Source organism: Sphaeramia orbicularis, chromosome 12, assembly GCF_902148855.1.
Source record: "Sphaeramia orbicularis chromosome 12, fSphaOr1.1, whole genome shotgun sequence".
Lineage (NCBI taxonomy): Eukaryota > Metazoa > Chordata > Actinopteri > Kurtiformes > Apogonidae > Sphaeramia > Sphaeramia orbicularis.
In genome coordinates this window covers 41,376,198-41,392,525 of record NC_043968.1, presented here as the reverse complement: position 1 = coordinate 41,392,525, position 16,328 = coordinate 41,376,198, and the positions used below count along the sequence as shown (strand labels likewise).

Below are 16,328 nucleotides of genomic sequence, written 5' to 3'. Positions count from 1 at the left end.
GGGGACGTTTGGGACAAGAAAGGTTGAGACTGGGGCGTTCAGGCACAAATGGGGGGCATCAGCGACTACTGTTGTACACCACAACATAATACACCACTCGATCCCCTCCCCCCGCATAAAGACCCTGTGTAAACTCCGACGTATAACAAAGGCACATACCCCTCCTCCGGCTGGTGGGTAATGATGAAGTGACATTCTCCGCATAAAGGTCTGTCACAATATGTTTACAATATTTTACAATAATAATGTACCCAAAACATCACCCCCCTCCCCGTCAGGAGGCTCATGATGCCGTTAGTGAGCCTTAGTTCAAAAAAGGTTGAGAAACACTACGATAAAGCACTTCTCAATATCAAGTGAATCTTGCCAAGTACACAAGTCTGAACTCACCAAGTACAGTCTTAGCACGAATGGCCCCAGAGTATGGACTGCCTACGAGTGTAAGTCTCTGTTATTGGAACGGTTGCATACTTGTGAACTTTCCTTCCTTTTCTGCAATCCACCAAATTATGTCACTATTCGATTTCAATACATTTGTACTATTTATATCTCATTTATATTTTTTATACATTATGTATATTCTTCAAAACTGGAAAAACAAATTTAGTTTAATCCTGTATCATGATAATAAAGACAAATTTTCTCGCTATTCTGCCTCTTGCGGGTGTTACAACATTTTATCCCATCATCTTGTGATGGTCATCAACTTGATAAAACATTTCTGAGGTAAGTTGTCACAGAAGCTGCCATTGCTTTCGAGAGTAGCATGAAATGCATCTCGGGATATTTGCCAGCCAAGCCCACGAGTCACCTACCAGTGCTTCCTTGGTTTAAGTTATCAGACGAGAACAACATCTGGATATTCTATTGGATCTTGGTTTGTGTAAACTTTTAAATAGAACAGGACTTGGGCCTCAACTGCTGAAATTTCACAAGAATAACAGAACAGACAAGAACGCATATTGAGAAATCCCTATAGACTCTTGTTATAAATGGCAGGTGTGCAATAGACCCCCCCCCCTTCAATACAAGACATAAGAGAGCCTTGGGGCACAAAAATTTGCACCCAAGCACCACCCACAGGGGCAAATGTCACATCCTGACAAGAGTCAAGACCTTCCTCAGAAAAGCAATGTCACAACATCATCTAAACCAGGGGTGTCCACACTTTTTCAGCTTGTGAACTACTTTTAAAGTGACCAAGACAAAACAATGTACCTCTAGTACATTAAGATCTATGCTAGTGGATAGCTAAGTAATACATCTTACAACTTAAAATATACCTGTAGCTGGATAGCTCAGTAGATAAAGCTACTTTCTTCAATGCGGGATCTTTGGGTTCCAATCCTGGCAGGAGTAGGAACAACTTTCTATCTATTTTTTTCTTCAAAGGCTAACTTCTGTTTTATTTTTGTTTTTTGTTTTTTTTGTTTTTTTCTTAATTAGTATTTTTAAATAGTGATGCATGTACTTTAGCATATTCTAGTGGTGATATGTGGGTATCGTGCATCCAAAAACTGACTGACCAAAAAAGAATTTCACCAGCCACTGATGGCTGCAGCCTGATGCTACAGTCATTTAAGTTCTTTTTTTCCACATTAGTCTACACTCAGTGCCCAATGATGACAGTGAAAAGTGAAAATAGAATTTTAGAATTTTTTGCAAATTTATCCAGAGGAAAAACTGAAATATCACACCTCACAAAATATAAAAAGTGACCAACATAATTAAAAATAAAAAGAAATTCAGCAGAATGAATGGATTAATAAAGTAAACAAAGCACAGTTATTACAAAATAAACAAAATCCTCAATAATATTCTCAAAATTAACAATATGTAATATAATAAATTAATAAAATTAACAAAACTGAATGCAAAATTAATGCACTAGGAACATAAATAATTAACAAGGTTTACACAAATGATCAAAAGTAATCAAACAAGCACAAAATTAATGACAAAAATTCAAATCAGACTATACATGATAGAACATACTGTACAAATAGCTGCATTTTAAACAGGAATATATAACCTATCTGTAATGAACTGAAGTAAGGATTTTAAAAGGATATTTAGAAGTATGAATTGTGCTGCCAAAAGTAAGAAATGACAAAATAATACTGCATATAAATGAAATAAAGCAACGAAGTGATCACTCTTTTGTGTCTAACACAACATGTGGGCATATCTAGGTGTTTTCTGATGCTACTTTCACTACACTTCCCAGGTCATCATACATCCCAAACACATGTAAGGAGAGTCACACATGGGCTGTGTTGTTTCTAGCTTCATCTTTTTGTACAGAACACATTGACCAAAAATTAACACAGATGACCATGTCTCATGAAAGACAAACTTAAGGTGTCAAATTAGTCAATATACAATAATAATGATAACATTGTTTTATTATTATTATTATTATTATTATTATTACATCCAGTGTCCTCTCTTGACTTTCTACTGTATTTAGTAGTTTAACAGGCAGAATGCTCTTTTGCTCAAAGACACTTCGGTAGAACCAGCCTCTTGGCAAACAACAGCTGGGTGTGGGCAAAAGTGGAACTGGTAAAAACGAAAGTAATCGACTGTATGAACTGCAACATGGCGCAGGCTGAACGTAAGTATTACTCACATACAAACTGCATTTGTTTCTGCTTTCAGTTATTGCTTGATGCTAAATCACGTTTTATTTGTTTTTGTCTTGTTCTTTTATAAAAGTGCCTCCTTCTAGCGGTAACTATGTGTATACTCTGTTCATTATATGCCTGCATGTTCATTTATACGGCAGAGTTACATCCTATAGAAACAACTGATAAATCATAAAATCATCATAAAAAATATTCATACATATGCATAAGTCATGACGTTTTTCTAAACAACCTAAAAATGTCGTGAAGGTTATTGTGTATATTCACTTTCGTTTTGGTTTTAAATTCATAAAACATCTGTGTTGAGTTGGAGCCCAAATCTGACAGTAAAAAAAAAAAAAAAGTAAAATCGACTGAAAATTTTGCTTTATGTCACAGTGTGCAAACGATTTAAACTCAGAATGCGCATTTTATGTTCAGCTTTAGTTTTCAAACTGAGAAGTTGTGATTCAACCTCATATTTAGACAACCAGCAGAGGGCAGTAAATACACAGTTATTTAATGTAGTCCCAGGCTGTAAATCAGGGGTCACCAATCCTGGTCCTCGAGGGCTACTATCCTGCATGTTTTAGATGTATCCCTCTTCCAACACACCTGATTCAAATGATAAGCCTATCATCAAGCTCTGCAGAAGTCTGATAACGACCGTCAGGTGTGCTGGAAGAGAGAAACATCTAAAACATGCAGGATGGACCAGGATTGGTGACCCCTGCTGTAAATTAAAACACATGCACGGACCGAAAACACTTTAACACAAAAAATTTTCAAATATGTGGTAGAATTAAGTCGGAATTGTGTACCTCCAAGTTGTATGTGGTCAAATATTGTTTTGAATATTAATTTTATTCAGAGTTTTATATGTTCACCTCCTGTAGCCTAGATATACACCATTTCCCATAAAGTTGGAATAATTTTGTTTTCGCCCACATAGTCCACCACTCAGCCTTCTCCAGAACACAGCTCCGCCCCTTAAAGTTCCTGGTAATCTGGAAAGTACTACCTCTGTACCAGGAACTTCTTCGGGGTAAATTCGGGGCCGGGGGAGGGTCAGTTACCAGGGTAATTTTTGGTGGAAACGCACCAGGAACTTTGAAAGTTCAGGGTAATACAGAAAGTTCCTGCAAAAGTTCCTGCAGTGGGAAAGGGCCTATTCCTCTTTTCCTCTTTTTATTCCTATTTATACACATCAGTATTCACATGTGACCTGGTGCAGTGGTTACATACTGAGTCCCAGGTACACTCTGTGTACACATGTCACAACTAGAAGCACTTGGAGAGCGCAGACCTCCGCCAAGGCTGATCAGTGGCCCCCCCCGTGGGCCCCCCCACCCCTGATCACCACCAAAATTTAATCATTTCTTCCTTATCCCATTTCCAACAAACCCTGAAAATTTCATCCAAATCTGTCCATAACTTTTTGAGTTATGTTGCACACTAACGGACAGACAAACGTGCCCCCCCCCGTGGGCCCCCCCACCCCCGATCACCACTAAAATTTAATCATTTCTTCCTTATCCCATTTCCAACAAACCCTGAAAATTTCATCCAAATCTGTCCATAACTTTTTGAGTTATGTTGCACAGTAACAGACAAACAAACAAACAAACAAACAAACAAACATACAAACCCTGGCAAAAACATAACCTCCTTGGCGGAGGTAATCATTTCATGAGAAGAGGTCAAAATGTTTTATTCCAATTTCATGGGCAGTACTGTTTTTAGAGTGTCTATACTTACTTATATATATATATAGAGAGAGAGAGAGAGAGAACTAAGCATTTGGATTTGACCACTTCTAGTTGTTAAGTCTCATGGGTCAATTTTTGTTCAGATTTGGCATTAGATTATGGTATTTAAATGAGAAGTTCAGGCATTCAGAGTATATTAAATTGTTCTGTTCCTTAACCATTACAGAGTCTAATGAAACAAAGGAGCAACTTAGCTCATGGTGCAAGAAAATGAAATCAATAGAATTAATCATTCCACAATAAAATAACTAACTAAAGGGTAAAACGCACCATAACTCTGTTATCAAACAAGAACAACACTTCTTTTAAACTTAGAACACTTTAAATACATAAAACTATCCCAAATTACTTTGTCCCAATGCATGCTGGGAAACTTCCCCAGCTGCTCCTCCAACAAGCCACAATATAAATAAAAATTGGTTCACTGACTGATTTCTTTATTGTCTCTTTTTGGTCCATTTAGATAGTTAATGTAAACTGAAAATTAAAAATGTTCATGTTTTACTGTCTATTGTAGTAGGCTCCTAAGTGGACCATAAGCCTAGAAACCAAACAAAACTGAAGAAATTGAAGCTAAAAACTAAGCCAATACATAGATAACTTAAGTAACTCCACCAGTGTCTCTTTTGGGTCACTTTAACTGCGCCACAAGACCAGATAAAGGAAGAGGGTTGGAACTGGGACATTAAAAAAAACCAAGAATTGACACAGTATAGTTCATTTGTAGTTCTAAACACATTTAAGGTGTTTTTATATTCACTTTTGGTGTCTCCTACAATGTTAGTCCTCTCTCCTACATTGTTCATTATGATTACTTGCACATTTGCAATTATGCAAATTAGGTTATGATGTCATTTAGCAACTTCTGGCAGCTTTATAGGACAGACAGTGGCCTTGGTTTTGATACCAGTACCTTAATGATACTTTTGTATTCAAATTTCCTACTTGAACAAAAAGAAAATTACATAATAGTTTTCAGTACAGATGTTTAGCTTTACTTTTCTGCTTGGTCGCATTTTTATGCACTCAAAACACTTTTATGACATAAAAAAATACATATATTTATGAAGTTAAAGCTGACACTGATCTCATTTACTTCTTCAGTGCTGAATCTTGGTATCAAACTGGATTCTCGATATCAGTTGTGCCATAAAAATACTGAATTTCAACACCCAGCCTGACTGATATCACTGGTCATTGATGATTTTGCTACAGGAAGAAAAATTCCCAAATTCACCCAAATAATCTTTGCTAATTCCAAATCTGATATCAGAATTTCTCCAGCACATCAGCACATCAATATAATGTCATTAGTGGTATATCACAGCAGTGTTTTAGTTTTACAAATTCTAAATTCAGATGACTTTTAATACCTGAATCCATTCCAATGGAATGAAAAGCTGAAAAGTGTCATTTTCAGTGGAGCCGAGTTGAAGATGTGATAAAAGCATATGAAGGGCTACATGTCGCTTAAACATCGTATCCTGCAAAGCTTCATGTTTCTCTGCACCCAATCTGAGTAATGAAAGTCTTGGGTGAATGGTGTCATCCAGATATTTCTGAAATAGAAACCAGGGACCAAGAGGCTCCAACCCAAACATGATGGCAATCACTGTTGGTTCCACAGCAGAACAGTCACAACCCGTACCAGAAAATGCAACTGACTGAACCTGTTTTGGGCTCTGCTACTCAGGTTTATTCTTGACTGAATGTTATTGTTCATAATGTCCATAATGCTCATTACAAACTTAGCACATATCACATGTTACCCCTGTGACTATGAAAGGTATTGGGACAAGATTGAAAATTGTTTTTTATTTATTAGTTTTTTTTTTTTTTTTTTTTTAATGTTCACATATTTAAGTCATCAAACTCATGCAGATCTGGAATCAGCTGTTTTTTTTGTTTGTTTGTTTGTGTGTTTTCCAGAGTATGACTCAGACAGTTCTTCTGAACCTGAATCTGACATCAATGACAATTCAGAGAGTGAAGATACAGATGGAGAAATCAACTGCCAGGAGTTTTCAGACAGAGATGATGGAAGAGTAAGCATCAATTTTACGATTACAGGTTTAATTTTGATCAGAGAGAAGAGACTTTTCAACATATCATATGTCAGGGTTCCCACTCTTTCCCTGAAATTATTTTCCAGGGACAGAGACAAATTATCATGTCATACATTAAGACATTCCCTTGTCCCCCTCATTCTTTGGAACTGTTCTTTTCTTCAGTTGTAATTTGCATTTACCCAGATTGTGTCTATGTTTATTACTCAGACATATGATGTGCAGTCTATTTCTTATCTATGAAAAATAATTATGACAAATGTATCATAGAATAATTCTAAACACACACAGATTACAGCATAGCACTTCATTAGCCTGACAAACTGGAGTTACAATGTTCAACTGGACAATTCCCAACTCAACTTTCTCTTCTCTCTTACTTTCTCTCCTGCACTTTAAAAATATTTGTATATTTTCAATAAATCGCGAAAAAACAATTTCCTTTGTGTCATCTCAGTTTAGGCACATAAGGTCACGAGGCAGGGGGAGGATAAATAATTTTCCAGGATAACCTTTTTTCTGATTTTCCAAATGTTTTCCATAACTGGAAAATTGGTCAATCATTTTCCAGGTTTTCCAGGATGCATGGGAACCCTGTATGTACTTACATTTATTTGGATTTAGGATTCAGTTTTGGGGAAATGCATTTATTAATGTTACATATACTATTTTAACTTTATGTTGTATTTTTTTCTATCTCTGTGTTGCAGAAAATCACACCCTGCAAGTATTACAACAAAGGTAACTGTCAGGCTGGGGACAGTTGTCATTACGCACATGTCTGCATGTACGCCCTGAGTGGAAACTGTCGCTATGGGTTACAGTGTAAACTGAAACACCCCAAGGGTCAAAAGGCAGCACCTACAGCAAGACAGCAGTCATCAGATCAACGACGTACGTGAAGCAGTGGATGTAAAAGCACTCATTTGTCTGATGAAAAATCTAACTTTTCTTTTCCACCTTACTTGTAACTTTATATTAATTACTTTACTGATTTAATAAATTCTTCTTCTAGTCATAATGAAGCCATATTGTACCCTTAGGGCTCCAACTAACATCACTTTCACTGTCTATTAATCGTACTGTAGACAGAGATATTTAGTAAAACAATGGTTGTATGGACGGAATTTATTTTAAAAATTAAGCAAGAAAGTATATATTTACAAAAGTTCCTGTATTGGTGCAGACATGTCATCTTATCACAACACTGGGATCCTTCCGTTATGACTTCTCCATGGGTTTCTTTTGTTTGTTTTCTGAATACTTGGTCTAATTTATAGTTTACTAAAGCTTGAAAATTTTGCACATTTCAACTTAAACTTATTATATTTTTTTGTTTTTGTAACCAGACCCAAAGCTCACCGATGGTCGCTTCTACCAGTGGCAGCTGAACGATGGAAACGGCTGGAGAGACATTGATAACGACCATGTGATCGAGGCTCAGTTCTCCCTGCCCCACACAAAAAGCATTAAAATCTACAACACACCATATGGGTAAGAATATAGTTGCAACTGATGTTGTGGAAAAGATTTGGCCATTAACCCATACACTGGAAAAAATCTAAATCTTATCAAGTGTATTTTTCTCATTTCTAGTCAAAATATCTCATCACACTTAAAATAAGACATAATCACTTGAAGAGTAACTTTTCAGTGAGATATAAGAATTTATTTTTAGACAATAGATCTTGAAAATTTTATTTTAAGAAATCTTATCACGATAATTTTCTCTTGTTCCATTGGAAGACTTTTTTTTTTGCTTAATTCATGCAAAAATATGTTTAATAACTGTTGATCCACTAATCCTAGCAATACATGTAAATAATTGGTGTAAAATGCAGTTTGTCATCTTTTCATGGTCATCAGATATGACCCATTTGGACGTTCAGAGACTTTGTAGTGAACGTGGAAACACTGTCATCTTCTACAACATTGATTCGCCATTAAAACCCATGGAGTTGGATCAATGACAGTGGAAGGACACAATTGTTTTATGTTCAATTATTGATATCTTTGCCAAAAAAACAGTCAGTTTTCTCTGTTTATGATATAAAAACCTTCAACTTTAATCTGAGCTTTTATGAACATCTATATGATTAGTAAATTAAATATAGGCAATACCTAGTTTTCACTCAAAAAATGCACAATACAGAGGATAATATTATAATAAATGGTGATAAATCACTTAAGAAAGGTTAAATAGAGAGAGGAATTAAATGGGGAACTGCCACAAAGGTAACACTGAGTCTTTATGGGTTTACCTTTCATTCCATTTCTGTCTTTAGGGCAGTGACTATAGATTTTACCAAGATGAGAATTTACGGAAAGGACCTGAAAGTGAGACGTTTGGATGATGGTAACACGGTGTGGATGTGGTACTGCATCTTGCACCGCGGGTGGGTCAAGTATGGAGACAAGGTAAATGACATTTAAGATGGAAATGTTAATAGATTTTGCTTTTGGTTTTATTAATATGTATCAACTCCTTCTGGTAGGATTCAAAGGGCAACTCTGGTCCTATAAAGAGCTCAGACATCGAGAGGAAGTTTCAGAGTAACCCAGCAAGTTCCTTTACATTCACCGTCGGAGCCAACACATTTGAGATAAGATTCAGAGGTGAAGTAATAATCCTCTCTCACTAGATTTTACACATAGAACACTGTTGATTTATCCTTAGACACCTACGTCATTGTTTGCCATTCTTTGTTTGTTAGAAATGCGACAAATGGGAAAAAAGAGAAAGAGGAAAGTTGCCCGTCGCCCATTGTACAGACAACAACAAGCAGGAGCAGCGTGAGTTTGGATTTTGTTATGTAAACAGAATGGTTGTGTTTCAGTCAAATATGTAGCGCCATAAGTAGATTTCACTGACGATGTAAGAGATTCATTTGAACCGTTGTAACATAAACACAATATTTCATCTTTTTTCTGTAGCACTGGATTTTTCTTTTCTTCCAAAATATGAGTATGAATAATGAGCTCATAGAAATACTGAATATTTAGTGGTAAACATAAGTTTCATTGCCACAGAGACTTTAACAAAGTCTCATTCTCTAATGAATTTGATCAATGATTTCATCATAATGTGTTGTCAGGCTCTACTTTAAATGAAAATAATCCCAAACCACAGATGTGTGATTTGTTTTGAACATGAGCAGTAAGAGATGAAACGTTTGAGATATAAAAATCTAGAGGTTTATAAATTAATCAACTCATTCATTTATTTAAAATGCTGGAAAACACTTGAAAACACCCGCTGTTTTATTGTCTTTGACAGACTATTGCATATTCCTGTGTTTATATGCAACAAACTACATAATTTAACAGTAAGAATAGAATGATTTTGACTAAACAAATGTATGTAAATGTACAGATATAGGTACAAAACCAGGTCAACATTATTTTTTAGCAGCTTCTGCACACTCAAAGTGGTATCTGTATGGTTAATTTCTCCAAACATGCAGCTAAAATACTTTGTCATCTCTGTTGTAAAATTTGGCTAGTTGAATATTTCTTTCTGATCTTGTGATCCAGTTCTTCCTGGAATGGGTGAGTAGGTTTCGGCCAGGGTATGAGAGATAGCAACAATACCAACCCTGCTGACTGTTTTATCTACAGGGTGTATCAGAAAAAAGTAGACTCTCAGAAAAAGGTGTGGGGTGGTGAGGGTGTATAGGAGGAAGTAGCACAGGAACACTTCTGTCCTCTGGGAGGTTTTATGTTTTTATGCTTTTATGTTTTTATGTGATAGGTAGAATACACATTTTGTCTTTTAATTCTGTTTCCTTTTTAATCTAACTTATTCTTAGCTATTTATACTTTGCATTTTATTTATTTATTGTTGATGTGGTATGACTGTTTTTGTGGAGCGGTCTCCATATTTTGTATTTTGAATTTCCCCTTGGGGATTGATAAAGTAAATCTATCTATCTATCTATCTATCTATCTATCTATCTATCTATCTATCTATCTATCTATCTATCTATCTATCTATCTATCTATCTATCTATCTATCTATCTATCTATCTATCTATCTATCTATCTATGTGTCTATCTATGTGTCTGTCTGTCTAAAACAACATAAAACCAAAATGCGAAGACATTTTGAAACTATGCTATGTGTTTACTGACCATATAATTCTCCCTTGATTGACACCAGTGTCCTGGGTCTGTTTTCATGCTTCAGTGAACAACGCTAATTTGAATTGTGCAAAATAAAAGTCTTTTGCATATGGAAGTGTAAGGGTTAATATAAGATCTTTCACCATGGATTACAAGTTCCATTGATCTTTACTTGTATACATAAAATAGGAAAAAAATAATTACATGTTAACCCCCTACCATTGATACAAAGATTTCACATTAACAATTTGAGTCTATCATGCCAAACACAAGGGTTTAATGCTGTTAGTGAGGATTCTTTAAGCTTGTCTTGAGCTGACCATTTGAAATTTGAAACATTTCAGTATACATAATTCATTGCATCATCTGAGTGTTCCCTGTTGGTAATTTTATTTGTTAGAAATAGACCAATAACCAAGCAGATATGTTGAGGAGGGTACAAATTTGTGTGGCAAGGAACGTGGCCCATGTGGAAGACTAAACGTGCTTGAATCCTTTGACTAACAGAAGTGTGTGCCTTCAATTCAAATCCTGAACTGTAAATCCCAAATCTTGACTCACTGAGCAAATTTTACTATTCATCTTCAGTTTCTTACCGATTTGTGAAAATTTTGTATCAACGGAAGGGGGTTAACATGTAATTATTTTTGTCCTATTTTATGTATGCAGATAAAAGACCAATGGAACTTATAATCCATGGCGACAGATCTTATATTAACCCTTACACTTCCATATGCAAAAGATTTTTATTTTGCACAATTCAAATTAGCGTTGTTCACTGAAGCATGAAAACTGACCCCGGACACTGGTGTCAATCAAGGGAGAATTACATGGTCAGTAAACATATGATTTTCAAATATCAGATTTTCAAGATGTCTTCACATTTTGGTTTTATGTTGTTTTTTCTGGGGGTCTACTATTTTTTTGATGCACCCTGTATAAACAACGCTTACATATGTTTCTGGTGTTTGTCTTATTGCAGATGTCATATTGACCTGTGTACATGAATCATCAAACTCTTTTTATTTCATTTATGAGTACACTGAATCATGGTCTATAGGGAGTTTTATGTATTGTAATCTGCTGTTATTTACAGTGACAGTTTAATGGATATTACTTTTTTTTTCCAGTTTCTGTGCATTTATACATTTGTTTTTATTCAGTTAAATTCTCAAGTTTGTTGCATATAAATACATGGGATGTTTTCAAACTTCTGAACAGCACCTTAAGTACATAAAATGAATGAAGGCACAACTTAAGCTACATAGCAATTAAAAAACAGCAAAAACACTGGCTGTATCTGTTTTGTCTAGAAAAAAAAAAAAAAAAAAAAAAGGCACTAACAAAAAAAAAAAGAGTAGTGATAAGAGTTAAGAAATAAAATTAACTAAGTTCAGAATTAAACTGTGGAATTAATGAGATCAACGTAAACATTTTAAGTTAATTCCAGGTGTATGGGCCACAGTAACTAGTAGTAGTAGTAAAATATGTTTGCATGAACAGGAGGCACACGGACGAATATTAACCCATCACACAGACAATAAAGAGGACAAAAGAGTAGATAAGATATATGTGTGTGCGTGTGTGTGTGTGTGTGTGTGTGTGTGTGTGTGTGTGTGTGTGTGTGTGTGTGTGTGTGTGTGTGTGTGTGTGTGTGCGCGCGTCAGCAGAGATAATATTAAACTGTTCCCAGTGCCTGAATTGTGTGTGTGATATAGAAAAACAAACTGGTGTATAAAAATTCACCAGAATGCAGGAAATGAAATGTTTGATGCTCACAGTTTCCAGGAGGAGGAATCCCAGTTTGAAAATGTGCTTTCCCACTGAGGACGTTATGATAAAATGTGTCATTTGCATTGTTATTACAGAGTTCCTCAAGCAGCGTCAGCTTTCCAGAATATGTCTTTGGGAAAAAAACCACAGTGGCAGTTTGAGGGAAAAGGTGGAACGTGGCACACTTTTAAAAACAGGGTAAGTTTAATTCACAGTTATGACAAAGATATTTAGAATAAAGACAAAAAGTTCCAAATAATGAAAATGTAATGGTTAAGATGTGGACAATTAGTTAAAGTTTTGATGTATCAGTGTTTGATCTGCTCTTAAGTATCTTGTAGTTCAGCAGAGTGGATTTATTAGTCATGATGGGAGCGATTAGTGACATGTTTGTTTTGTTTTTTTCTTTGGTTTGATAGTAAAGAAGAAAAGAGGTATAAAAATGTATGTTTGGTCCATGATTTTTCATGAGTGTAGAGGTGATGTAACACCTCAAATCTGTCACTTATCTCATAAAAGGATCATTTAGTTAAAGTCAGATGTTGTCAGGTGGCATTATAATGTGTTAGTCTATGGATAAGATGGTAAAGATCATCACAGAGGCCATTTGATTTGGATGAAACCAATTGTTTTCGGAATTAGTTGTTGATTTAGGGAACTGAGACACTTCTCCCATAAGAGTCCATTCATATAGAACAGATGCTGATGTGGAGTTACTTCTAAAGACTGGAATCTTCTGTCTTTACTCTAAATGTCTGTGATTATAACTAGTAGATTACATGTATTTGCATCTGGATGATAGTGCTGACATACACAGTGATGTGAACGAATGGTCTTTTCTCAGCCTGAATGCCCAGTGTCCAGTGACGACATTGAGATGAAGTATCAGCAAAACCAGAGCAGTATGGCCTTCAAAGTGAACGGACAGCCCTACAAACTGGACTTCACAGGTTGACATCTGTTTTAATGAGAAAAACAATAGCACTCTTTAGATTTTTTTTGTAATCTCCTTTTGTTTTTTTCATGGTTAATTGGAGAGAACTATTTACTATTCTGACTTCACCCCTATACATAGAGTTCATTCCAAGAAACTGAGCTATAGTGACAGATTTTTGTATGAAACACAAAATGTTTTTATTGCTTTTCCACTGGTTTAGCTTTAACCCATAAAGACCCAAACAGCCTCTGGCAATCAAAATCATCTACTGATCTAAAATGTTTAATAACTTCTAAACCACTAAATCTATTGATACATGTAAATAATTGGAATAAAATGCAGTTTGTCATCTTTTCATGGTTATCAGATATGACCCATTCAGACATTCAGAGACTCTGTAATGAACATGCAAACACTGTCATCTTCTACAGCATTGATTCATCAGTAAAACTCATGGAGCTGGATCAATGACAATGGATGAACACACTGGTTTTTACATCACATTATTGATATCTTTGCTGAAAAAGCCACTTTTTCTTCAGTTTTCTCTATTTTTGACATAATAACCCTCAACTTTAATCTGAGCTTTTATGAACATCTACAGGTTCAGTAAATTAAATATAGGAAAATACCTGATTTTCACTGAAAAAACACAAAATACAGAGGATGATATTATAGCAAATGGTGATACATCCCTTAAGGAAGATTAAATATTGAGAGAACTTAATTTAGGAACTGCAACAACAGTAGCTCTGGATCTTTATGGGTTGATAAAGTTGTTTTATATTCCAAGTGCTGCAGGTGTTCTTGACCTGTTCCAACCTTTTTGTTTTCTTCCCACAGCAATGACTCAACTTAACCTCACTACCAAACACAAACGCAAGGTCAGACGAGTGCTGATCTAAGAATTTACGGAGATTTTGAAGACATCAAGAAGACAATCTACAAACCAGTGCAATTCCAGACTTTATGCTGTAACACTCATATCTTGGTTTAATTTATTGCATGTTGGATTTACTTGTTTATGGAAAACTGTTCTCTACAGAGCTAACTCGAGGATAATAGAATATAAAATCACAATAATATTCTAACTATTTAAAAATTAAACAACAAAAAAAGGTAGTGGTTTGTTTTAATTTCTATTATTATTGTTATCATTATTATATGACAAGGCTATAAAGTTTACTAATACACAACTAAATGCTGCCTAAAAACATACAGGATCAAAACACACTCAGTAATGTTTGGTGCTTTTTACTCTGTAACTTCTATATTGATCATTGTATAAAATGTTATGTTGAGTTACAGACTGCCACTTAAAAAATACTGTATTCATGGGTTAAGTCAGAATTAATTAAACTCCTCTACAATCATGAACAGTTTTTTTTTTTTGTTAGTCATATATATATATATATATATCACTTTTTATGTTGGTTTACACAGGAACACCCTGTATTTACATACTGCCTCCGTTAGTGTTGCACATCACGTTACTTCTCAATCAAATGGTTGATGTGCTGCTGTTTTGCTGTGACTTTCAGGGTTTTTACTTGGCATGGCTTCTAAACTCGGATATTTTTCTTCATTATACGCATATGAATGAACATGTTTTCCAACTGATTACTTAAACTTTACTGTTTTATTCTAGGGTTTATTCAGATGCATAGGGTTTATGTTTACATATTCTGTTTAATATTCCACTAAAGCAATAAATTCTGATCATGAATGTATGTGTTCTGCATTGGAAATAAAATGAAGTGACAATTTTCTTGTTATTGAAACAATAAAACATAACTTACACTTCTGATCTGTTGGTTTTTGTGTTTTAACAGCACAATGTGACATTTAATTAGATTTAATCAGATTTCTGCTATTCTTTCTTACAGTAAATGATGTGAAATAAAAATATTTTGTATGAAGGTTGATTATTAACTCTTTCATGCATGAATTATGAGAACCTTAGTCAATATTTTTTTTCTTGAGTGATTTTATTCCTCTTTAGGCACGACAGAAAAGGCAATTGAAATTTATTATGAACCCTTTTTTCATGGAGTTAAAAAAAAAATGTCCACTTAGCTAAACATTTTTAACTCCATGAAAATGTAAATAACTAGTGTAAAGTACAGTTTGTCATCTTTTCATGGTCATCAGATATGACCCATTTGGACGTTCAGAGGCTCCATAGTTACCATGGAAACACCGTCATCTTCTAAAACATTGATTCACCAGTAAAACCCATGGAGTTGGATCAATGACAGTGGATGGACACACTTGATTAATGATAGATTTGCTGAAGAAGTCACTTTTTTTCTTTTTTTTCCCTGTTTCTGATTTAATAACCTTTGAATTTACTCTGAGTTTTAATGAACATCAACATGATCAACAGATTAAATATAGGAAAATACCTACTCTACACTGGGGAAAAAAAAAAAAAAAGCTAAATACAGAGGATAATATAATAATAAATGGTGATAAATACTTAAGAAAGGTTAAATAGAGAGAAAAAAATTATTTGGGAACTGCCATCAAAGAAGTGCTTGGTCTTTATGGGTTAAATATTAATAACATTGTATTTCCTTGCCTTTATATTCACTCATGCAGATAATATGGAGGTACTGTTTTAGAAGTTCAGGTTAAATTACATTGTAGAATAGCTGTACACTGTAGTGATCACTATGCATGAAAGGGTTAATTGATTGTATGAGGGGAAAAAATAAAAACAAACAAACAACAACAGTAACAAAAACAAAAACAAAAAAAAACAGTTCAATGGGTTTGAGACAAACCAGTTATACTTAATATGGTCCTCATAATAGTGACTGGATGTAACTTTCATTTTGTGATTTAATTATTTATTCATGCAATTAAATTTAATATAAATGCGAACAAACAAACAAAAGTATCAATACAAATATCAACAATCATAACAATCTTAGAAGAACAGCACAATAGTTCCATTTACTTGTCCGAAAAGGGGTGGGAAGAAGTATTTTGGTCTTTATTCCATATAAACTGGCATCAATAATTACCTTTC

At 34.7% G+C, this 16,328-nt stretch overlaps 1 protein-coding gene across 1 annotated transcript; it reads left to right on the top strand.

Moving 5' to 3' along the window:
- The first annotated feature begins 2,572 nt into the window (after positions 1-2,572).
- LOC115429234 (uncharacterized) lies at positions 2,573-15,158 on the top strand. Its single transcript, XM_030148512.1, has 10 exons — positions 2,573-2,617; positions 6,326-6,441; positions 7,173-7,356; positions 7,812-7,956; positions 8,748-8,880; positions 8,958-9,078; positions 9,177-9,255; positions 12,453-12,555; positions 13,202-13,307; positions 14,138-15,158. Exons 1-10 carry the CDS (start codon positions 2,590-2,592, stop codon positions 14,197-14,199), a joined length of 1,077 nt encoding a protein of 358 aa, XP_030004372.1. The 5' UTR covers positions 2,573-2,589; the 3' UTR covers positions 14,200-15,158.
- The last annotated feature ends 1,170 nt before the right edge of the window (positions 15,159-16,328 follow it).

Bases quoted from the DNA above. Each gene is read 5' to 3' on its own strand.
- LOC115429234 (XM_030148512.1), top strand. From the start codon at position 2,590: ATGAACTGCAACATGGCGCAGGCTGAAC. The intron at 7,357-7,811 runs GTACGTGAAGCA...TTTTGTAACCAG, and splicing joins GCAGTCATCAGATCAACGAC to ACCCAAAGCTCACCGATGGT. The intron at 9,256-12,452 runs GTGAGTTTGGAT...TTGTTATTACAG, and splicing joins CAACAACAAGCAGGAGCAGC to AGTTCCTCAAGCAGCGTCAG.